At 38.5% G+C, this 24,393-nt stretch overlaps 1 protein-coding gene across 1 annotated transcript in view; it reads left to right on the forward strand.

The window, feature by feature from the left end:
• pparg (peroxisome proliferator-activated receptor gamma) overlaps positions 1-24,393 on the forward strand; it is an 80,648-nt gene that overhangs the window by 53,306 nt on the left and 2,949 nt on the right. Inside the window, exons 4-9 of the mRNA XM_061938667.2 lie at positions 2,364-2,502; positions 7,594-7,793; positions 18,275-18,392; positions 18,461-18,621; positions 18,685-18,928; positions 23,193-24,393. The exon at positions 23,193-24,393 is cut by the window's right edge and continues 2,949 nt beyond it. Coding sequence (XP_061794651.2) covers positions 2,364-2,502; positions 7,594-7,793; positions 18,275-18,392; positions 18,461-18,621; positions 18,685-18,928; positions 23,193-23,440 — 1,110 coding nt within the window. The 3' untranslated portion in view covers positions 23,441-24,393. The remainder of the gene's footprint in view (positions 1-2,363; positions 2,503-7,593; positions 7,794-18,274; positions 18,393-18,460; positions 18,622-18,684; positions 18,929-23,192) is intronic.

A 24,393-nucleotide genomic window follows, 5' to 3' on the forward strand; every position in this document is an offset into this window, starting at 1 on the left:
AGAAGAAATTAAAATATTGAAGAGATGTTTTCACTCTCAGTAGAACTCAAATAATGCAATTTGGTAGAAGTTGAAGAGAAAGTCAAACACAAATACAAATAGACATTGAAAGAGGAAACATGTAACTAAATTTGGAGTGTAATAATATATGAGAAAATGAACTGGAAATCTCATAAGAAAAAATCCAACAAGTGGCAAGAAATCGTATCGTCGGCGATCACTCGAAACGAGTATGATTGTCCTCCTGTTGGTGGGATTGCCTTCAAGAGAACGCCTGTGCGTGAAATCTTTTAAAGTGGGGAGACTGGTGCACAGACAGTCACCACACTGTCCTTGGCAAAGAGAAGGCCAGGGTCCAATGGCATGGAGACCAAGACAATTGGGGGCCCATCTTTGCTGCAGCCTTCTGCCGCCTTTGTGACCGTTGTGGAGCTTCTATGCAACCATCACGCCCACTCCGCCGTTGAGGTCTTTTTCGATGAGGGAGACGCGCAGACTCCATCGTCACTTCTTTGCTGTGGGGAGCTGTATCTGGTGGCAAGGGAAACCCAGGACGACCGGCACCTCCTCACAGCTGCAGGAGGCTGCCGGAGCTCCGGTCTGTACTGAGTACCGCCTATGGTGCGCCTACCAGCACTTGCCTTTCTCTCAGGGTGTGCTCCCCTAGCCTTTTGTCTTCCCAGACTAACCCACAAGGCAGCGGGGCAGTGGCAAGAAATATGTCAGTAATGAATAATGCAGAATAGGTTGTGGACCAAAAATCACTGCATATTTTCTACGGAGTTATTGTGCAGAAATATGGGGAAATAAGGACAAAAGTACATTTATTCACTTAGCATGTTACAAAAAAGAAATAACTTATAATAATACAAAATGAGTGATACAAACAGTGATTATAAATACAATGGAAGCAGCCACCACAGTTGACATACTTCACACAAATGTCACAATTTCTCTGTGAAAGTTGGTCCAAAGCCAATGAAGATTTTGGCAAAATGAGGGTAATAAGTTATTTTTTTTGGTGGTTCTGCGCATTTTTCACGTTTATTGTGCCGTCGTCGTAGGGTGCGTGTTCCTGCTGGTCACGGAATACTGCAGTCAAATACAACGTCTTGAAAAAATATATCACTCTTGAATCAACACTGTAGTTAATACTATGATCAATGTTAATTAAAAACTAATTGTGAGATATAAATAATAATGGAAGTATAATTGTTTGTATATAGTATATAATCGGTGCAAAGGTTTAACACGTGTACAAGGATATTTCACATGCCTTTACTGTGTATATAGTTTAACTGTGTTTATGTTGTGTATAATGTGTATTTATAATATGTTGTACAAAGGACATTTCTTAATTTTCGGAAGTTCATCTTGTACTTGACATTGTTTATAGGGTTAGGCGCAATAAGTGTTCAACTTCAGCCTAAACCCTTTCGGTCTGCAACATTTTCTTTTTCAATCTATGAATGTACAACTGATTGTTTATTTTGTTGATCATTGACCGAAGAAGAAGAATAAACTAATAAACTAAACTGCAGGAATGTTGCAGCAAAGTGCGTCAAATACGACTACAAAGTTACACTTTCACAAAATAAAAACATGTTTTCTTGTAAGTTTATGAGCTGGTGTATTTTTAGAACTATATATTGACGCATTATACTAGTTTATTTATTTTGTCAGAAAAACTAACGTTAAAACGACAGCGATTGCATGCATCCGGGCACAGCCGCACAGTCACGACGCCTGTTTTTTGGTTGGCCATACTCTTTTTATACACCACTCCGGTGTGCAACACATCGAGGCAAAAAGGAATAGTGTGATGATAACCTCATAACTTTTATTACCACGTAGGCTAGCATCCACTTGAGAGTCAGAAACTGGTAGAATGTCTTACTGACAATGTGTAGTTTGCAGGTCAGGTGGAAAAAATGCTACTTGAACTGTAGTGGGGGCGACTGAATTGTTTGAAGTCACTTTCACTGCATGAGCCATACATTTTCCACTCTCTAAAACTATTTCTATTCCTACATATTTTTTTTTTAAACTGAGTGTACGTAAGGTAACATAGCGTAGGTATTGTTCTTATGTCTTATGGGGGGACTCGCCAGATGAGGAGGTCAGCCAAGCAGGCAAACACTTTTAATTGTTTTAAAAGAGAAAACATTCTTTATTTAGGCGGAGTCTTCAGCCCCTTTAACTTCCTCCTCCTTTAAATAACGCACATTTTTTGTTGTTGTTACAAGGAACAGCTGCTGCCTGTAAAGAATGACTACAATGTGTTTGCCACACACTAACATGATGGGAAGCATGTATCCTAAAATGTGCTTCTTTCACGGAAGTATAACACTTGTTTTTCGCAGGGTTTCTTCAGGCGCACCATCAGGTTGAAGCTGGTGTACGATCACTGCGACCTCCACTGTCGCATTCACAAGAAGTCCCGCAACAAATGTCAATACTGTCGCTTCCAGAAGTGCTTGAACGTCGGCATGTCACACAACGGTAAGATAAGATACAGTAGGTACGGATAAAATCCAGTCAAACATGTGCTCTGTAGATGAGTCGCTGTGATTTGTTTACAGGACATATGTCTCAACACAATGTACAGTAGCGATGGGATTCATATGGTCCCATTCTTGGGTGGATCTCGCATGAGAGACAGGTGGGAGGTTAATCATTTTCCAATGCAGTCAGCTGAAAATGATGGATAGCGCCACTCTACATAGCAACTGGCTCTGTGGTCAACGTTGGAATTGCCACAAAACACATCTTACGATATTCAACACTACTGCCGTCTGGCGGCTAAAGTGGATAGTGCACCCCCACCCACAATTCGTCACGTTTCATGTGTCAGGTAAACAGCGACGAATGGGGCCATATGAATCCCCTTCCTACTGTACCATATAATGATAAAATAACAATAATAAATAATGATTAGTAATGAAATACTTGTGCCCAATGTAGTTTTTTTTAATAACTCCAAAAGATGGCGGTTGTTACATTTGAAGTATCACGAGTGGTCAGTATCCAGACACTTTATTTATCTTCATGCGCTTTAGGTGGGAGGTTAATCATTTTGCAATGCAGTCAGCTGAAAATGATGGATAGCGCCACTCTACATAGCAACTGGCTCTGTAGTCAACGTTGGAATTGCCACAAAACACATCTTACGATATTCAACACTCTACTGCCGTCTGGCGGCTAAAGTGGATAGTGCACCAGAACCCCTCCTCCCCAATTCGTCACGTTAATTGTGTCAGGTAAACAGTGACGAATGGGGCCGTATGAATCCCCTTCCTACTGTACCATGTAATGATGAAATAACAATAATGAATAATGATTACCGTATTTTTCCGACTGTAAGTCGCAGTTTTTTTCATAGTTTGGCCGGGCTCCAGTGCGATTTATATATGTTTTTTTCCTTTTTTATTATGCATTTTCGGCAGGTGCGCCTTATACTCCGAAAAATACGGTAGGAATGAAATAGCTGTGCCCAATGTAATTTTTTTATAACTCCAAAAGATGGGGGTTGTTACATCTTTATGCACTGTACCACATTACTTATTACTCAGTGGTTAGCGTGAAACTCAGCCATGTTACACTTGCCGTACTGTTGTTTCCAATGATCTCATCAGCGCCATTAATACCAACTGAGCAGCTTGCTCCTTACTGCTATTGGTTAGCATGCCCATGTAATAATCTCTGCTGTCTACTATAGTTACAGTGTTAGCATGTTGAGCAATAGCCCCATGAAAATGTTTAAAATGAATAATCGAAGACAGATTCGCCGATTCAATTCGGAGTCTGATTTAATCGCTCAGTCGAATCTTCAGCCATTAAACCTACCTTCTACCACGATGGGAGGGAGACAAGTTGAGTACCTGCCTTGTGGTGTGGTAAGAAAATAGATCAATTGTGTTCATCATGTCTTCTTTAAATACAAGTAAAAAATTATTGTTTGCAGACAAATGGATTTTTGAGAGTAAGAGATAAATATTACTTGTTTACAGTTTTGGCTTTCACTGCAGCCTTCCTCAAAGCGGTTGGTGCTCCTTATTGTAACGTGTCTTAAAAACAACTGGCTTTGTTTTGGACTACTACATTTCTACTAGGGCTGTGAATCTTTGGGCCCCACACAATTCGATTCGAAGTATATCACACTTTTCTTTTCTAAAGTAAGTCTGTACAGCAGATATATGGGCATCTGCATCAACAATTTGATTTGCCTGAGTAGCTGGACAGGACAGATTTTATATATATATATATATATATATATATATATATATATATATATATATATATATATATATGTATATATATATATATATATATATATATATATATATATATATATATATATATATATATATATATATATATTATGGATGTAGAGTACAGGCCAAAAGTTTGGACACACCTTCTCATTCAATGTGTTTTCCTTGTTTTCATGACTTTTACATTGTAGATTGTTACTGAAGGCAACAAAACTATAAATGAACACATGTGGAGTTATGTACTTAACAAAAAGGTGAAATAACTGAAAACATGTTTTATTTTCTAGTTTCTTCAAAATAGCCACCCTTTGCTCTGATTACTGCTTTGCACACTCTTGGCATTCTCTCGATGAGCTTCTAGTACACCTGTGAAGTGAAAACCATTTCAGGTGACTACCTCTTGAAGCTCATCGAAAGAATGCCAAGAGTGTGCAAAAAAGTAATCAGAGCAAAGGGTGGCTATTTTGAAGAAACTTGAATATAAAACATGTTTTCAGTTATTTCACCTTTTTGTTAAGTACATAACTCCACATGTGTTCATTCATAGTTGTGATGCCTTCAGTGACAATCTACAATGTAAATAGTTATGAAAATAAGAAAAACGAAATGAATGAGAAGGTGTGTCCAAACGTTTGGCCTCTACTGTATATATATACATATATATTGTATTTTTTTAAATCTATTTTTGATTTTTTGATTTTTTTGAATCAATAAAGAATTGTTACAAGTAAAAATCGCGTTTCATTCGAATATCGATTTTTTTTTTGACACCTCTAAACTCTACTCTCTAAAATGGATTTGTCTTCACACAAGATGGGATGCGCTGGTGTCAGACATGGAGCGCACCATGCCACCGGCCGAATCCTGATGTCGGTAACGGTGGCACTCGCCAAATATTGGACTCAACTCCGAGGTGTAGCTTATTGCAAAGGCAATGATCTTTCCGCAGGATCACGTACAGAAAATTTGTCTTGACTTTCTTTGACTTCCTTAGTTTTATCTCTTCTTGGTGCGGTGCCAGCTAAACAATCCAATCTGTACCGTGTTTTTTCATTGATCTGAGTGGAGTAGCCTTTTATGAGATGTAAAAAGTGGCAAATGAGAGCTCTGTTTTTTTCACTTTAATTAAAGACTGCATTCCTTTCATGAGTTTATTTAATTCATTAGAAAACGTACCTTATAGCAGCTACGAAAACCCACAACCAGTGAAGTTGGCACATTGTGTAAACAGAATACAATGATTTTCAAATCCTTTTCAACGTATATTCAATTGAATAGACTGCAAAGATATTTAATGTTCGAATTGAGGAACGTAATTTTTTTTGCAAATAATCATTAACTTAAAATTTAATGGCAGCAACACATTGCAAAAAAGTTAGCACAGGGGCATTTTTACCACTGTGTTACATGGCCTTTCTTTTTAACAATACTCAGTAAACATGTGGGAACTAAGGAGATCAATTTTTGAAGCTTTTCAAGTGGAATTATTTCCCATTCTTGCTTGATGTACAGCTTAAGTTGTTCAACAGTTCGGGGTCTCCGTTGTGGTATTTTAGGCTTCATAATGCACCACACATTTTCAATGGGAGACAGGTCTGGACTACAGGCAGGCCAGTCAAGTACCCGCACTCTTTTACTCTTAATCCACGCTGTTGTAAGACGTGGCTTGGCATTGTCTTGCTGAAATAAGCAGGGGCGTCCATGATAACGTTGCTTGGATGGCAACATATGTTGCTCCAAAACCTGCAGCATTAAAATGAGTACAATGAGTTTTCTTTAAGTTATCCCTGTGTTCACTTTGACTTCATGCCTGCTTCTTTTGAACGGTCAGATACATAGAACTTAGGAGATTTCAATGAGATCTATGGAATTTTTTACATGTCGCCAAAGATGAGAAGAATGCAGATTTACTCTGTACACAACTTGAGCTCTATGGAGTATTTTATCAAATGAAAAATACTAAAATGCCCCACTATGACCCAATTTCAAAAGCTCCTGAAATGAGCAGGATATAGCCTCTTTAATGAATGACCACATGTTCAAATAGAGTTGTTTTCCTAGGAGTCATCAAGTAAAGCAACATTAAAAGAGAGTCTCTATCTGATTGTTGCCTGCTTCTTACAAACACCCCTCCTCTTTAATTTAAATAAACAAACACCCTAGCTGTAATTACAGCAATTTGCGCTAAATGTTTTTTTTAACCAATCCAATCCAATTCACTTTATTTATATAGCACATTTAAACAACAAAAATGTTTCCAAAGTGTTGCACAAAAATATTAAAAACAAGATTCAAATACTATCCTTAGCTCCACCAATGACTGAATAAAAACAAAATAAATAAATATAAAAACAATATAAAAATAAATATAATTAAAAACTATTTTAAATAGTAAAACCAATTAAAACAATAAATAGAAAAAAAAAATTCAACACAGAGGACCACACGTGTAGTGTTAAAAGCCAGAGAATAAAAGTGGGTCTTAAAACGGGACTTAAAACACTCCATGCAGAGACCACTTCTTCCAGCAAGTGTGTATCTGTTTCTAGCGTCATCACACATGTAATTATCCACTAACTACGTGGTGTTATTTGCAGCTCTAACTGTAGTCTTGTAATCTGCAGAGGGCCGGCTTATATCAGTCTACTTTGATCAATAATTGACATCGCCACCCCTGGCTGCTTTGTCATTGTTGTGGGCTCGTTGCCCAGTGGAACCTCCTGAGAATCAGCGTCCTCTGCAGTGCACATGTATTTTGCCATACAAAATAGCCCTGTTATGCAAAACACAAATGTTAATTATGGAGGTCGCCGGCTCTCTTGAAGTTATTTAGGTTGTATTAATTCTTTAAAAGTGGGCTTCTGGCTCTCACGCACACACAGTAGTGATTAGCATGAATGGAGAGAGGATTCATGGCGTCAGTGCCTCTGAATGTTAAATATGCATCATCAAAAGCCTTTTATTTTCCCATGAGTGTGCAAAGTAAACAACATAAACAGAAAACAAATAACAATTGTATAATTGCCCCATAAGACACACCTCATTACATGTCCTTTTTACGATTTGTTGCTGTCAGTAGATTTTCCCTCGTCACTAAATGACAGTTAGAACAATTAAAAAAGTGGCCTGGGCGCATATCTGTTGTTAATTTAATGATGTTGTAATGGCTGAAGTAATGACGAGTCATTACCACAACATGTTAGAAGTACTCGCTTTTCATCTTTTGTGAGCGTTGATGAAAGCTGAAGATGAAAGCTGAGTAAGGTGTCGCCAAAACTGTTCGTGTGTGTGTTCATTGTTTGTTTGTGTCATCTCCCAGCTATTCGCTTTGGCCGGATGCCGCAGGCGGAAAAAGAGAAACTTCTAGCGGAGTTCTCATCGGACATTGAGCACATTCATCCGGAGGCAGCAGATCTGAGGGCCTTGGCCAAACATTTGTATGAAGCCTATCTGAAGTACTTCCCCCTCACCAAGGCCAAGGCCAGGGCCATCCTCTCTGGCAAGACCGGAGACAATGCAGTAAGAAGCACTACGTTGCGTTTCTGTTTTTTTGCTGCTTTGCTTTTTACACCTCGGTTTATATTTGTAATGCAAATCCAATGAATCTGTTCCAGACACACACACATATTAAAACAACGTATTTCATAGCGAATAATTATAGTTGTAAAAGCAAAAAATCTATGTAAAATATACAAAACCCAAAACCAGGGAAGTTGGCAGGTTGTGTTAATGGTAAATAAAAACAGAATACAATGATTTGCAAATCCTTTTCAACTTATATTCAATTGAATAGACTGCAAAGACAAGATATTTAGTGTTCGAACTGAGAAACTTATTTTTTTCTGCAAATAATCTTTAACTTAGAATTTAATGGCAGCAACACATTGCAAAAAAGTTGGCACTGGGGAATTTTTACCACTGTGTTACATGGCCTTTCCTTTTAACAACACTCAGTAAACGTTTGGGAACTGAGGAGACCAATTTTTGAAGCTTTTCATGTGGAATTATTTCCCATTCTTGCTTGATGTACAGCTTAAGTTGTTCAACAGTCCGCGGTCTCCGTTGTGATATTTTAGGCTTCATAATGCGCCACACATTTTCAATGGGAGACAGGTCTGGACTACAGGCAGGCCAGTCTAGTAACCGCACTCTTTTACTACGAAGCCACGCTGTTGTAACACGTGGCTTGGCATTGTCTTGCTGAAATAAGCAGGGGCGTCCATGAAAAAGACGTTGCTTGGATGGCAACATATGTTGCGCCAAAACCTGTATGTACCTTTCAGCATTAATGGTGCCTTCCTTTTTACTGAGGAATTTGTGAAACTGAAACAATACAAAAAGAATGCCATTGTAAGTTATTAATACTATACGTGTTTGCATATTAGCTAATATTAACAACACTCGCTTCATTACATTACGATAGCATATACAAATATGCATGAAAACAGTCCTACAGACATCACACATGGGACAGTTTAGTAAATATCATTAGTTTTAGATATATTGTAAAACTTACAAACGTTGCTTAGAGTGATGAATAACGAATCCATATGAGTAAAAACGCTATAGATCAGTGGTCCCCAACCTTTTTGTAACTGCGGACCGGTCAACGCTTGAAAATTTGTCCCACGGACCGGGGGTGTGGGGGGGGATTTTTATTTATTTTTTTTTTTTTTTTGTCATAAAAAAATACAATCATCTGTGCTTACGGACTGTACCCCTGCAGACTGTATTGATCTATATTGATATATAATGTAGGAACCAGAAATATTAATAACAGGAAAAAACAACCCTTTTGTGTGAATGAGTGTAAATGGGGCAGGGAGGTTTTTTGGGTTGGTGCACTAATTGTAAGTGTATCTTGTGTTTTTTATGTTGATTTAATTTTAAAAAATATATATATATATATATATATTTTTTTTTTTTTTAATTCTTGTGCGGCCCGGTACCAATCGATCCACGGACCGGTCCCGGGCCGTGGCCCGGTGGTTGGGGACCACTGCAATAGATGACTCGAAGACGGAACGGCACTTCCGATTTAAAGCACGAAATAGAAGGAAACACTGTAGGCGTTCACCCTGCACCACCTCCAGTGAGCAAACTCGACCAAAAGATGACACCATAGCACAAAGATATTACACACTTTTTCAATGTCTCAGCTTGTGTTTAATGAAAACTATTTGAATTATGGCCGTTAGAGAAGAAAAATACATAAATTAGCTGCACTGTTTTATAAGCCGCTGGATTCAAAGCATAAGAAAAAAGTAGCAGGTTATGGTCTGGAATACTTAAAATAAGTGTCATTATATGTAACATACCTGTAATATCCGCAGATATTCTTGACTGTATCTACTTACTCAGTGTTAGAAAATGTACTTCATACCTAAAGCACAAATCGTAGTGTTACATTCACACGGAAGAAGTCGAGCGACTGGTTTGTGCATGTCCCGTCTCTCGGATTTCAGTGGTCACGCTACATCTAACAAGAATCATGGCTCCTTGCTAAACTTCATCATTCATCTCAATCCAAATGTCACAGCCAATTATTCAGCCATAGCTTTCCTTCACCTACGAGTGTTTGTGTAGCCCTCGCAAACAAAGCAAAAATGTGAAGCGTTCCATCAGTATGGTGTCTTGTCTTGCAACATGATGTCAAGTCAGAGGAGGTGTTTCATGGATTATAATAACACAGCAATGACTTCTCCATACTGATGAAGTAATGTAGCAATGACCCAGTTTGTGTATGATAATAGTACTTTAAAGTCTCGTAGCAATAGCTTTTGTGTACTGAAGTAATAATGTCTCAATGATTATTTGTGCAGTAATTTAATAGGCTTTTCAGTACTGGTGTAGAAATGTAGCAATCACTACTTATTACTTGTGTGACAACATTGCACTGACTTCTGATTAAGTTTTTTACATTTTTTTTATTCCTGACTTTCAACTACTGGTATAGTACCGCAAATAATCTGAATAGATCATTCCCCAAGAGTAGTACTTTTGATGTGATGTATTCTTCGACTACATCACACCAAATCTACTGTTCAATGATCCCAAATAACAAGCATTATACTACTATTACTATAACATTATGTGTGCTATTAGTGGGCGATATCAGATACTTCGGCTCTAATATCGATTCAGAAATTTAAAATACTGTTACTTTTGATCATTTAGTAATTTGAAGGAATGTATATTATTAACAGGAACACAGTGTTAAAAAGTAACTAAACTTGTGAATGAGGCAATGTGTCAATCGATTGCTTCTGTTTACAACATGTTTAGTATTTTAGCGTTAACATGTTTATGTAATCGAATTGTGACTTACTTTTCATTCTAATAGTAGTTATATTAATCCATTTACTGTAATGATTTTGTTATGTTATTTATTTCCTTTTGTTATTCTAAGAAACACCATTTTTGTGTAATTTGTCCTGTGTTTTCTATTGTATTAGCTTGGCCACTACCTCAATATACTTTAGAGTTTGAAATATATAATATTTAATAATAATGATAAACCATATATAATAATACATATACAAATAAATAATGCTAATAATAATAATAACAAATGATATGATTAATACTATATAGGGACGGCGTGGCGCAGTGGAAAAATGGCCGTGCGCGACCCGAGGGTCCCTTGTTCAATCCCCACCTAGTACCAACCTCGTCATGTCCGTTGTGTCCTGAGCAAGACACTTCACCCTTGCTCCTGATGGGTGCTGGTTAGCGCCTTGCATGGCAGCTCCCTCCATCAGTGTGTGAATGTGTGTGTGAATGGGTAAATGTGGAAGTAGTGTCAAAGCGCTTTGAGTACCTTGAAGGTAGAAAAGCGCTATACAAGTACAACCCATTTATCATTTATTATTTATAATGAATAATATATAATAAATAATAACAATAATTAAATAACTGTATTCTTCATGCTATGTTACACAACTTTTTTAAGATACTAGATGAGGCAATTCCTGAAGGAATTGGTGTTTTATAATTGTTGAAGTAGAGCACACAATTCCCAAACAGGCTGAATATTTTGAAGTTGCTATTTTTGAAGTTGGAACAGTTTGAATCAGATGAAAAATGTGGGAGTTGTGGAACTTTGAAGAATTGATTGATTTCAATGGGAATTTCCCCAAAATTTGTGAATTTCGGGAAAAGCAGGAATTTTTTAGAAAATGGTAAAAAAAAAAAACCTTGAATGGTCTGAATGAGTTGAAATGGTTGGTGTTGGAATTTTTCAAATCGGTCGAGAAATGTTGAATTAGTAACATTATTAATTCAGAAATGGTTTTAAGGAATTCCTGGAATTTCGGGAAAACCGGGAATTTTTCCAGTTCGAAAAACAACTTAGTTTTTTTGTCCTGATTAAGAGGAATGTTTGGACGGTAGAACGGTTGAAGTGGGTTGAAAAATGTGGAAGGAGTAGCTGCCAGAAAAAAGGGTCAAAAAAGGGTTTAAAAAAACGCGAATTGTGGGAATTCCTCAAAAAAATTTTACTTGAAAAAATAATAGTTTCGATGTCCAGGATGAGTGGAAAATGTTGTAGGTGGAATGGTTTTAATCGGTTGAAAAATGTGGAAATGGTGGAAGTTTGGAAAATGGTCAATTCATTTTGAATGGGGAAAAATGTCCCGGAAAACCTGAAATTTTGGGAATTACGGGAAAAGCGGGAATTTTTTAGAAAATGGTAAAACGCTTGAATGGTCTGAATGAGTTGAAATGGCTGGTGTTGGAATTGTTGAAATCGGTCGAGAAATGTTGAAGTAGTAACAATTTTAATTGACAAATGGTATTAAGGAATTCCTGGAATTTCGGGAAAACCGGGAATTTTTCCAGTTCTAAAAAAAACTTTGTTTTTTGTCCTGATTAAGAGGAATGTTTGGATGGCAGAACGGTTGAAGTGGGTTGAAAAATGTGGAAAGAGTAGTCGCCAGAAAAAAGGGTTTGGAAAAAAACGGAATTCTGGGAATTCCTGGAATTGTTTTTAACTTGGCAAAATAATAGTTTGAATGTCCAGGATGGTGGAATGTGTTGAAGGTAGAATGGTTTTAATCAGTTGAAAAATGTGGAAATGGTGGAAGTTTGACAAATAGCCAATTCATTTTGAATGAGAAAAATGTCCCGAAAAATCTGGAAATCTGGGAATTTTTGGAATTTGCCAAGGGAAATCCTGCGATTTCCGAATAGGCTGAACAGTTTGACGTTGGAACGGTTTGAATCAGGTGACAAATGTTGAAGGTAGAGCACGCCAAAATCTGGAGAAGAAGTTGAAGAAGTTTAATAAATAGATGCATTTTGGTGTAGAAAACCATATGTGTGAATGTTTTGGAGCATTCACACAATTATATATAACTCATATATAGCTATTTTAGTAGACACATTAAGTACATTTGCACAAAGTATCGATATCTGATCAGTATCGCCGATACCAGCCTGAATTTTAAAACAGTATCACATAGAAAATGACTTGTATCGCACATCACTATTACCCAAAACTGCCTATGCAATTAATTACCAGTTCAAAAAGGGTGCATACAGCCCTATTTAAATGAAAAACCCAAAACGGGTTTGATACCCTTTCCTCAAGTCATTCAGCAGCTCTAAGTTGCTGGATTGATATGTCTAATGTTTTTTTTTATATCTGACAGTCCAAATATGCTGACACACACCCGAAGGATTATCTCTCTATTGTCTGTCATTGTAGTGACTGCTTCTATCTCGCCACAATGATTGCAACCATTTGTGCATAACTGTGCCAGTTTGCACGTACCTTCCAAACGTGCTAAATATAGACACAAAAACAGTGGCTGTAAACCGCTTCCGGTTTAATAAGTCACATTGCGTAAGCTAAATGATTATTTTGCATCTCCTGCTGCCAGTATTGTGGGTGTCCTTGATAATCGGCATATATTCTGCATTTGCATGAAGACGAACACACTCAATGGGTTGCGTTCGATATTTGCTCATTTAAGAGATGCAATCCTCGGCGCACAAGCTTAGTAGATATTTGCACATGCTATCACATTTGCACATGTTTTATTTCAAGCCCCAAGAGCAGTACTGTCTGGTATGTAGTAGCAAAGGTGTAGTAAAAAGCCTTGTTATCTGCATCTGAGTAAAGTGGCGGTGGTTCAAGGCTCTTCAGTGAGTTTGTTTTGACTGTTCCTGAGTGTTCCTGAGAGATAGCAGACAAATCATTGAGTTTGTTACTCCGTTTTTCTCTAAATCGCTGCAAACTTGCTAAAACAAAGCAAAAGGTTTTATCAATGCAAGTGGATGTTTGGGCATCTTTTAAAACGCACACGTGTGCTTTTTTTTGTTGTTGTGTCGTAACCTCCTCTTTCGTTGAACTTTACCAGATTGCAGCGGCGGGCCTTGCATTTCTCACCTCAATAGTGTACGAAAAAGGTTATTTTCCGGCGCATTTAAAAAAAACAATAAACCCGCATCAGCAATTAAAACATATCTCTATGTGGTACTGTCAAAATTAAAATAACTGTAAAAACATATCAAATGTGAAAAAAAATTAAGATATAAAATACTTGAACTCACCAAAACTGTCCAGCCACGTTTGGGTGTCTCATTGCTACCTTAAACAATTTGCAAATCCAGTGTGGCTCCACGCACCAGAAGGCATTCCGAGCAGAACAATTTGCAGAACCTATTGGAAGCCGTAAATCAGTGGTATGGCTTATAGTTGTCATGATCCGTTGTCCGGATCATTTTTGTTTAGTTTTGGACTCCCTCAGTTCCTGTTTTTGAGCACCCCTGGGTTTGTGTTTTAGTTGCCATGACTGCACTGCAAAAACTGAAATCTAAGTAAGATTAAATATCTCAAATAAGGGTGATATTTGCTTATTTTCTGTCAGATAAGATAATTCTTCTCACTAAGCAGATTTTATGTTAGAGTGTTTTACTTGTTTTAAGGGTTTTGGTCCTAAATGATCTCAGTAAGATATTACAGCTTGTAGCTGAGATTTGATGACCTATATTGAGTAAAACATGCTTGAAACTAGAATACCAACTGATGAAAAGCTGTGTCATCAATACTCCCAAGTATAAAACTACTTTTTTAAAGTAATAATTTCTTATTTCAAGCATGTAAAAAAAAAATCATGACTTTGACACAATTGTGTCTCATAATTAAAACAGATGACAGCCAAATGGACTTTGCTGTTTTATTTTCAATGAAATAATAGAAAATACGTACTCATATCGTAGTACAGTTGTTATTAGTGAGAATATACTTATTTTAAGGTATTTTTAGGTTCATTGAGGTTTACTTGTTTTGGAAAGTCTTGACAAGCCAAATTTTGATAATTTTGCTTAGCTCAAATAAAATTCCCCTAATTTTTTTTTTTCTTGTTTTTGAACACTGACTTTTTGCAGTGTGCAGATTGTTTTCACCCGCTTCTGATTAGTGTTCGGGACGCTCACCTGCTCCTGGGCACTAATCAGAGAGCTACTTATTCCCGTCGTTCGCCACACTCAGTCTGGTTTCCGTATTTGCATCGTGCAACACGTCACGTTGAGTATTCTTGATTCCTGATCTAAGCTTTGCCTTTTGTTTTCCTGTTCATATGCTTAACTTTCCTTGTTAGCTATTCCGTTAGCTTCCCGTGCTATAGGCACGCTTGTTTTGTTTGTATCCCGCATGATTTATAGAAAATAAATCATTTCCTTACCCGCACTTTGCCTCCGGAGTTCCGTCTGCATCTTGGTAGAACGATCCACGCAGTAATATGCGACCAAATCGTGACAATAGTTAAAGTTAAAGTACCAATGATTGTCTCTCACACACACTAAGTGTGGTGAAATTATCCTCTGCATTGGACCCATCCCCTTGTAGGGGAGCAGTGAGCAGCAGCGGTGGCCAAGCCCCGGGAATCATTTTGGTGATTTAACCCCCAATTCCAACCCTTGAGGCTGAGTGCCAAGCAGGGAGGCAATGCGTCCCATTTTTTTATAGTCTTTGGTATGACTCGGCCGGGGTTTGAACTCAGAACCTCCCGATGTCAGGGCGGACTCTTTAACCACAAGGCCACTGAGCAGGTGGATAGTGGATCAATAGTGGATTAATGAAACAGGTTAGCTAGCTCGGGGGTTGGCCGACCTCATCTGAAAATGGCCTTGCATCTGCAACCTAATCAAAGTTTTGCTCTCCGGTGCGGTTCCATTGATCTACTATAGCAGTTGTTCTCAAATGGGGGTACGCGTACCCCTGGGGGTACTTGAAGGTATGCCAAGGGGTACGTGAGATTTTTTTTAAATATTCAAAAAATAGCAACAATTCAAAAATCCTTTATAAATATATTTATTGAATAATACTTCAACAAAATATGAATGTATGTTCATAAACTGAACATCAAATCAAGTAGGCTATTCCATTCATTACAATGCAATATTCAGTGTTGACAGCTAGATTTTTTGTGGACATGTTCCATAAATATTGATGTTAAAGATTTCTTTTTTTGTGAAGAAATGTTTAGAATTAAGTTCATAAATCCAGATGGATCTCTATTACAATCCCCAAAGAGGGCACTTTAAGTTAATGATTACCTCTATGTGTAGAAATCTTTATTTATAATTGAATCACTTGTCTGCGATGAGGTGGCGACTTGTCCAGGGTGTACACCGCCTTCCGCCCGATTGTAGCTGAGATAGGCTCCAGCGCCCCCCGCAACCCCAAAGGGAATAAGCGGTAAAAAATGGATGGGATGGATGGATGAATCACTTGTTTAATTTTCAACAAGTTTTTAGTTATTTTTATATCTTTTTTTCCAAATAGTTCAAGAAAGACCACTACAAATTAGCAATATTTTGCACTTTTATACAATTTAAAGAATCAGAAACTGATGACATAGTGCTGTATTTTACTTCTTTATCTCTTTTTTTTAACCAAAAATGCTTTGCTCTGATTAGGGGGTACTTGAATTAAAAAAATGTTCAAAGGGGGTACATCACTGAAAAAAGGTTGAGAACCACTGTACTATAGCACCGCCTACTCTCACAACTCGCAAGTGAGTATCCAATCACAGGGAGACGTTAATGTCACGTTCACCGGTTCAACGCTTGGCAACAACTCGTGATCTGATTGGCTATCGCAACTGTCTATTAACTGTATGCGCCACATCCACCTACACTGCATAGACCACCGCTTTGGCCCTGTTTACATTAAGCCGGATAACTCCTTAAACGAATAATTATTTAGCCTAAGCCCCGTTTCAGCCACACTAAACCATCGTTTAAGGTCCTCCTCCTCGGATAATTGTTTACACGGGTAAGTGCGCCATGTATTTCTTGAATCTCCGGCACTTAGTTCTGTATGGACTCATTGATCGGTTACAAACTGAGTTCAGAGAGGAAGTGACGCCAGAAAAACCGCTCCCCACACAGGAAGTGACGTCAGAAAGAACGCTTCATAATAAAGCGGCTTCGTAACTCGGAGCTAACCACTGGAAATATGGAGGCGAGTCATCCAGACATGCCCGTGTTTCTCCTTTCGTCTGTACAGACGCTTGTGGAAATCACACATGAATACCTTAAGAGAAGGCGATTGCAGCTCAGACGGCAAAAGAACTTTCGAATGTCCAGGTCAGCTGTGATTCTACTTACCGAAAAAGGTAGCGTGTGCTTTGTATTACCTGGTCAAGGGAAGACTACGGAAAACGGCGAATGCGTTTGGACTGGCAAAGCAGACTGTATCAGTTATTGTCCGCCATGTATGTCACAGACTCAACATGTAGGTCAGGAGTATATAAAGTCACCAAAAACGAATGAACAATGAAGGTGAAGGCAAAAGAGTGAGGAGTGTCCTGACCAGATATCTAGATCCCTAGATTGATTGATGTAAAATGTTCTATATCACATTGTTTACTTTCACATGTCCATCAAAGATTTGATTAATTTATGATGGCTCAGGTGTGATTCACTACAACAGGGCCCCACAGCATAACTGGATTCCAGTTAATTGAAATACCACAACACTGGATATTGTTCAGATAAGTTACATTTATTTTATGAACTTGCACACAAAGCAACACTCGAGGTGACTATGCATGTGTTCTACATCGCGTTGCGTCGGCGGACGGAGGCGGGGAGGGATTCTTAAACGGCCATTGTGTGTGTGTGGACAAGGATAAGGTTAGGTGAGATTTACCCTGGATTAGTGTAGAAGGGGCCTCAGAAGGCCTCAGGCAGATTTCATAAAGCCTAGCAAAACAAGCTTGCTGAATTCTGATTGGTTAAAAGCTCTAACGTAAAAACAGCAACCCTGGAGAATATGACATGAAGAGAATATGATGAATACTTTCGGTAAAGTAAACAAAAATACCGTATTTTTTGGAGTATAAATTGCTCCGGAGTATAAGTTGCACCGGCCGAAAATGCATAATAAAGAAGGAAAAAAACATATATAAGTCGCACTGGAGTATGAGTCGCATTTTTGGGGGGAATTTATTTGATAAAACCCAACACCAAGAATAGACATTTGAAAGGCAATTTAAAATAAATAAAGAATAGTGAACAACAGGCTGAATAAGTGTACGTTATATGAGGCATAAATAACCAACTGAGAACGTGCCTGGTATGTTAACGTAACATATTATGGTAAGAGTCATTCAAATAACTATAACATATAGAACATGCTATACGTTTACCAAACAATCTGTCACTCCTAATCGCTAAATCCCATGAAATCTTATACGTCTAGTCTCTTACGTGAATGAGCTAAATAATATTATTTGATATTTTACGGTAATGTGTTAATAATTTCACACATAAGTCGCTCCTGAGTATAAGTCGCACCCCCGGCCAAACTATGAAAAAAACTGCGACTTATAGTCCGAAAAATACGGTATAAAAAATAAATACGATTAAAAAAAAAATTAAATTAACCTTCGTCAATTTATGATCATGATTTATGCAGAGAAGACCTTGCTTCCCCTGATGGCCCACCACTGCCCGATTAACATTTCCCCGCCTCTTCTATCCTGCAGCCTTTTGTCATCCATGACATGAAGTCTCTGATGGAGGGCGAGCAGTTCATTAACTGCAAGCAGATACCCGTCCAGGAACACCAGCAACAGACCTCCGTCTTTTCCGCCTCAAACGGAGGTGAGTGACGCCAAAACGATCCGCCATCCCAGCTGCCAATCATTTTTACGAATGCATCTCATTCCCAGGCGCTTTTCCGGGGTCGGAGTACGGCATTGTGGGAATGACAAGCGCGCTCGAGCTGCGTTTCTTCCACAGCTGTCAATCGCGCTCGGCTGAAGCTGTGAGAGAAGTGACAGAGTTCGCCAAGAGCATCCCGGGATTCATCGACCTGGATCTCAATGATCAGGTGAGATGCTCCTCTCTGACATTTATTCGTTGTCTCCTTTTCAAGCCTTTTAACCCTTCCCAGGTGACTTTGCTCAAGTACGGCGTGATCGAGGTGCTGATCATCATGATGGCGCCGCTGATGAACAAAGACGGGACGCTCATCTCTTATGGGCAGATCTTCATGACGCGGGAATTCCTCAAGAGTCTCAGGAAGCCATTTTGCCAACTGCTGGAGCCCAAGTTCGAGTTCTCCGTCAAGTTCAACATGCTGGAGCTTGACGACAGCGACATGGCGCTCTTTCTCGCCGTCATTATCCTCAGTGGAGGTGAGCTGGCTTAAATCTGGAGGTCATACTATCCGCCTGAGATTCAGCGTCCTCTGCAGTGGACATTCGCCCTTTGTATTGTATAGCAAAGCTTTTTTTTTATTTATTGGTAACACTGCTAAAAGAAAAAGACAAAAAACAAAGCCGGAGGACACTGGCTCTCATGTAGATGTAGAAAGGAATTAGAATATACAGTCAAAAATCAATATAATAAAATAATATATATATATATAGTATATAATTCAAGATGGTGGCAAGCTAAAACTGCATTATGTGTCGCTGTGCGGCCTTGACTTATATTAAAAAAAAACGAAACAGTGAAGTTGGCACATTGTGTAATTCGTAAATAAAAACATAATACAATCATTTGCAAATTCTTTTCAACCTATATTCAATTGAATAGACTGCAAAGACAAGATCATTAATGTTCGAACTGAGAAACAAATTTTTTTTTGCAAATAATCATTAACTTAGAATTTAATGGCAGCAACACATTGCAAAAAAGTTGGCACTGGTGCATTTTTACCACTGTGTTACAAGGCCTTTCCTTTTAACAACACTCAGTAAACGTTTGGGAACTGAGGAGACCAATTTTTTAAGCTTTTCAGGTGGAATTCTTTCCCATTCTTGCTTAATGTACAGCTTAAGTTGTTCAACAGTCCGGGGTCTCCGTTGTGGTATTTTAGGCTTCATATTGCGTCACACATTTTCAATGGGAGACAGGTCTGGATGACAGGCAGGCCAGTCTAATACCCGCACTCTTTTACTATGAAGCCACGCTGTTGTAACACGTGGCTTGGCATTGTCTTGCTGAAATAAGCAGGGGCGTCCATGATAACGTTGCTTGGATGGCAACATATGTTGCTCCAAAAACCTGTATGTACCTTTCAACATTAATGGTGCCTTCACAGATTCAGACTACACTAATACACCCCTATACCATCACAAATGCTGGCTTTTGAAATTTGCGCCTAGAACAATCTGGATGGTTCTTTTCCTCTTTGTTCCAGAAGACACGACGTTCACAGTTTCCAAAAACAATTTGAAATGTGCACTCGTCAGACCACAGAACACTTTTCCACTTTGCATCAGTCCATCTTTGATGAGCTCGGGCCCAGCGAAGCCGGCGGCGTTTCTGGGTGTTGTTGATAAATGGGGGGGGGCGTGGCCTGCGGGCCTGCGGAGAAGAGGGGCGTGTCAGGACCGGCTTTGAGATTAGCGGCAGGTGTGTAGATGACACAGCTGTGAGTGTTTGTCTGATCACCTGTCGCTCTATTAAAGGCAGCAGTCGGGAAGGAGAGAGGTTGTTGTTGTTGGTGATGGCGGTTGGTGACACACGGGCATGAGTAAGAGCGAGAGCAAGAACATGACAGACGATACTCTGGGGGAAACCATTCATGTGCTCGAGCGTGACGGCAAAGACAGACACAACCCGATGGCTGAAAAGCAAGACAAGAGACATTTATTGCAAAATAAATCCTTGTATCAAACCATGCACGCTGCTGTAATGTGGTCAGAAGAACCCTGAAGCAGGAGGCTTCCACAGTCATTATTAAGTACTTATTAATGCCTTATTCTGCATGGCCTTATTATGCAACCAGTAAGCCAGTAACTAAGAGTCTTCCCTTCTGCTCCGGCCCGGCTGCACCAAATGATAATATAAATACATTTAATAAAGTCAAATACAAATAAGGCAACAAGAGAAGTATCCCACACTTTTCTTTTGTAAAGTAAATTTGTACAGCCGATATGGGCATCTACATCAACTATATGATTTGCCTGAGAAGCTGGACAGGACAAAAAAAATAAAAAAAAATAAAAATAAAAGAGTCTTCCCTCAATAACCTTAGAATTATTGCTTATTAGTAACCCTAACCCTAACTCTTGTATGTTCCCCTAGGGTCCAAATAACTCTAAATTAAGTCTTTGTTACTTAGAATATGTTCCCCATACTAAAGTGTTACCAAAAATATTAGGGGTGTAACGGTACACAAAAAGTTCGGTTTGGTACGTACCTCGGTTTAGAGGTCACGGTTCGGTTCATTTTTGGTACAGTAAGAAAACAACAAAATATAAATTTTTGGGTTATTTATTTAACATATTTGCAAAATCTTCCACCAAAAATATTTTTCTTTGTGGAATATTTGATGTGAAGTAATCGGAACCTTGGATAGGTCAATAATTCATAATAACATTGATTTTGATTCAATATTATGTTTTGAGCAATGACAGTTTGAAAGAAAAAAACAGCTTTGTTTTATTAGTCAACATTGCAACTTTTTCTAAATTACATTTAACCTTCAAGCTTTTTTATTTCACTTTTGTTATGTTTTTGTTTATTTTAATAGTATTTTTAGAATGTGCCGTGGGCCTTTAAAACATTAGCTGTGGGCCGCAAATGGCCTCCGGGGCACACTTTTGACACCCCTGCTATAGATAATAAAAAATTAAATCTGATGAATCTATGGATAAAAAGCAGAGCCTGACGACGCAAGCGCGTTTACATAACTCTCTCTCTTTCTCTGTCTCTGCCCCTCCCTCACTATTGCTGCTGCGCGCACAATTTGTTTTGTTTTTAACCCCTTCTTAACCCTGAACGTACATTGAAAATACATGCAACCCTAACTCAAAATGCCGGACATTTGAGGCATTTAAGAAACAGCTCCGCAAAAGAGGACATGTCTGGTGAAAAGAAGACGTATGGTCAGTCTATCGTAGCCCATTAGCTGCTAGCATGCCGTGTGTTGTGCCTCGGTGTGCATTGTTTACACAACGTGCGTTACTCTACTTAATATGTCCGTGTGGAAACTCGTTCGGTACACCTCTGAACAGAACCGGAACCCCAGCACCGAAACGGTTCGATACAAATACACGTACCGTTACACCCCTAAAAAATATATATAAATACGTTATTGGTATGGGCATTGAGGAGAGGTAAGTTATCTCTATCATTATCATCCGAAAAAAATAACATTTCATGCTTCCCTGCTTGTTACATAAAGACTGTAACTCTGGGTTCCCTCCGGGTACTCTGGCTACCACCCACCTCCAAAGACATGCACCTGGGCATAGACTGATTGGCAACACCAAAATTGGCCCTCATTTATTTTACAGTGAAAACTGAAAGATTAGATATCTCAAATAAGGGTGATATTTGCTTATTTTCTGTCTGATAAGATCATTCTTCTCACTAAGCAGATTTTATGTTAGTCTTTTACTTGTTTTAAAGGTTTTGGTCCTAAATGATCTCAGTAAAATATTACAGCTTGTTGCTAAGATGTTATGACCTATATTGAGTAAAACATGCTTGAAACCAGAATATCAACTGTTGCAAAGCTGTGTCATCAACACTCACAAGTATAAAACTACTTTTTTAAAGTAATAATTTCTTATTTCAAGCAAGAAAAAAAAAAATCATGATTTTGACACAATTGTGTCTCATAATTAAAACAGATGACAGCCAAATGGACTTTGCTGTTTTATTTTCAATGAAACAATAGAACATAAGTACTCATATAGTAGTACAGTTGGCACAGTACAGTAAACTGACCGTTAATATGTAAACATTTAACATTTCAAACAATTTTGAACAGAAATAGTTCATGCACATTCAGATAAATTCCTCAAAATTAATATTAAAAAGATTTTGGCCGGGTGCCGGGCTGTGTATATGCGCACTAATTGACTGAAAGAGCACGCACTTGACGCGATGATGTCATGTTATCGATGGAAAAATGCATTTTTAGACCATATGATTTGCCTGAGCGGCTAGTAGACCCCAAGAGTAACAAGCGGTTGCCTTTCCATTAAGAACAATAAATTAGTTTTTAGTATAAGTTTGCTGGTTTCAAGAAATGAAATGCCGAGTGCATATCATTATGTCAAGATAGCAGTACTAGCATTTACATAATTTAAGAATATTTTTCAACATATTGAGCAAAAAGGTCTTCTTTTTTTTCTACCAAGAAAAGTGCACTTGTAATTAGTGAGAATATACTTATTTTAAGGTATTTTTGGGTTCATTGAGGTTAGCTAATTTTACTTGTTTTGGAAAGTCTTGACAAGCCAAATGTTCTTGTTCTATTGGCAGATAATTTTGCTTAGTTCAAATAAAATACCCCTAATTTTTGTAATTTTTTTTTTTGTTTTTGAACACTGACTTTTTGCAGTGTGCCGGTATTTTACCGTAAATTGTGCATAGTTTTTTTTACAGTGTTAAAGTGCACTCGCTCGCTCACTTGTCCTGTCTCTCTTTCACGCTCAGACCGCCCGGGCCTCCTGAACGTGAAGCCTATCGAGCAGCTGCAGGAGACGGTGCTGCACTCGCTGGAGCTGCAGCTCAAAGTCAACCACCCGGACTCTCTGCAGCTCTTCGCCAAGCTCCTCCAGAAGATGACCGACCTGCGGCAGATCGTCACCGACCACGTGCACCTCATCCAGCTCCTGAAGAAGACCGAGGTGGACATGTTCCTGCACCCGCTGCTGCAGGAGATCATGAAGGACCTGTACTAGAGGGAGAAGCGAGCACTGAGACGGTGTATTGCGAAAGGGAATCCTTCTGCCTTACGACGAGAGGAGGTGACAGAAATTGAGAAAGAGATGAGGAAGAAGGTCAGGAGTGTTGGAAGCCGTCTAGACGGCCACAGCAGAAGCTTGCAAAACCACCGCTTGCTGTCCCAATCAGGGCGAGGGGCCGCCCCGTCGGTAAGGCAGGCCCTCGCGCTTTGATTGGCAGACTCCACCGAGTGCCTTGGAGGTTCATATAACTGTGAAGATTCGACACCACGTGCCGCACAGCAGTGTGTGTTTGTGTGTGGGGATGACCTCGTGTTAGGGTCCTGTTTACATGCACACAACTATAGCCTATCAAAAGTCATTTTATTACATCTTCTCAAGGGATAATACCACTTCTTGCCCTGCAAAAAGTCAGTGTTCAAAAACAAGAAAAAAAATACAAAAATGAGGGGTATTTTATTTGAACTAAGCTAAATTATCTGCCAATAGAACAAGAAAATTCGGCTTGTCAAGACTTTCCAAAACAAGTATAATTAGCTAACCTCAATGAACCCAAAATACCTTAAAATAAGTATATTCTCACTAATAACAAGTGCATTTTTCTTGGTAGAAAAAAAAGAGACCTTTTTGCTCAATATGTTGAAAAATATTCTTAAATGAAGTAAATGCTAGTGCCATTATCTTGACATAATGATATGCACTCGGCATCATGATATTTTTTTTCATGCTTGAAGTAAGAAATTATTACTTTAAGAAAGTAGTTTTATACTTGTGAGTAGAGATGTCCGATATTATCGGCCGATAAATGCTTTAAAATGTAATATCGGAAATTATCAGTATCGGCTTTTTTATTATCGGTATCGGGTTTTTTTGTGTTTTTTTTTTTTTTTAATCAAATCAACATAAAAAACACAAGATAAACTTACAATTAGTGCACCAACCCAAAAAAC

Source organism: Nerophis lumbriciformis, linkage group LG03 (genome assembly GCF_033978685.3).
Source record: "Nerophis lumbriciformis linkage group LG03, RoL_Nlum_v2.1, whole genome shotgun sequence".
In the NCBI taxonomy this organism is placed as follows: domain Eukaryota; kingdom Metazoa; phylum Chordata; class Actinopteri; order Syngnathiformes; family Syngnathidae; genus Nerophis; species Nerophis lumbriciformis.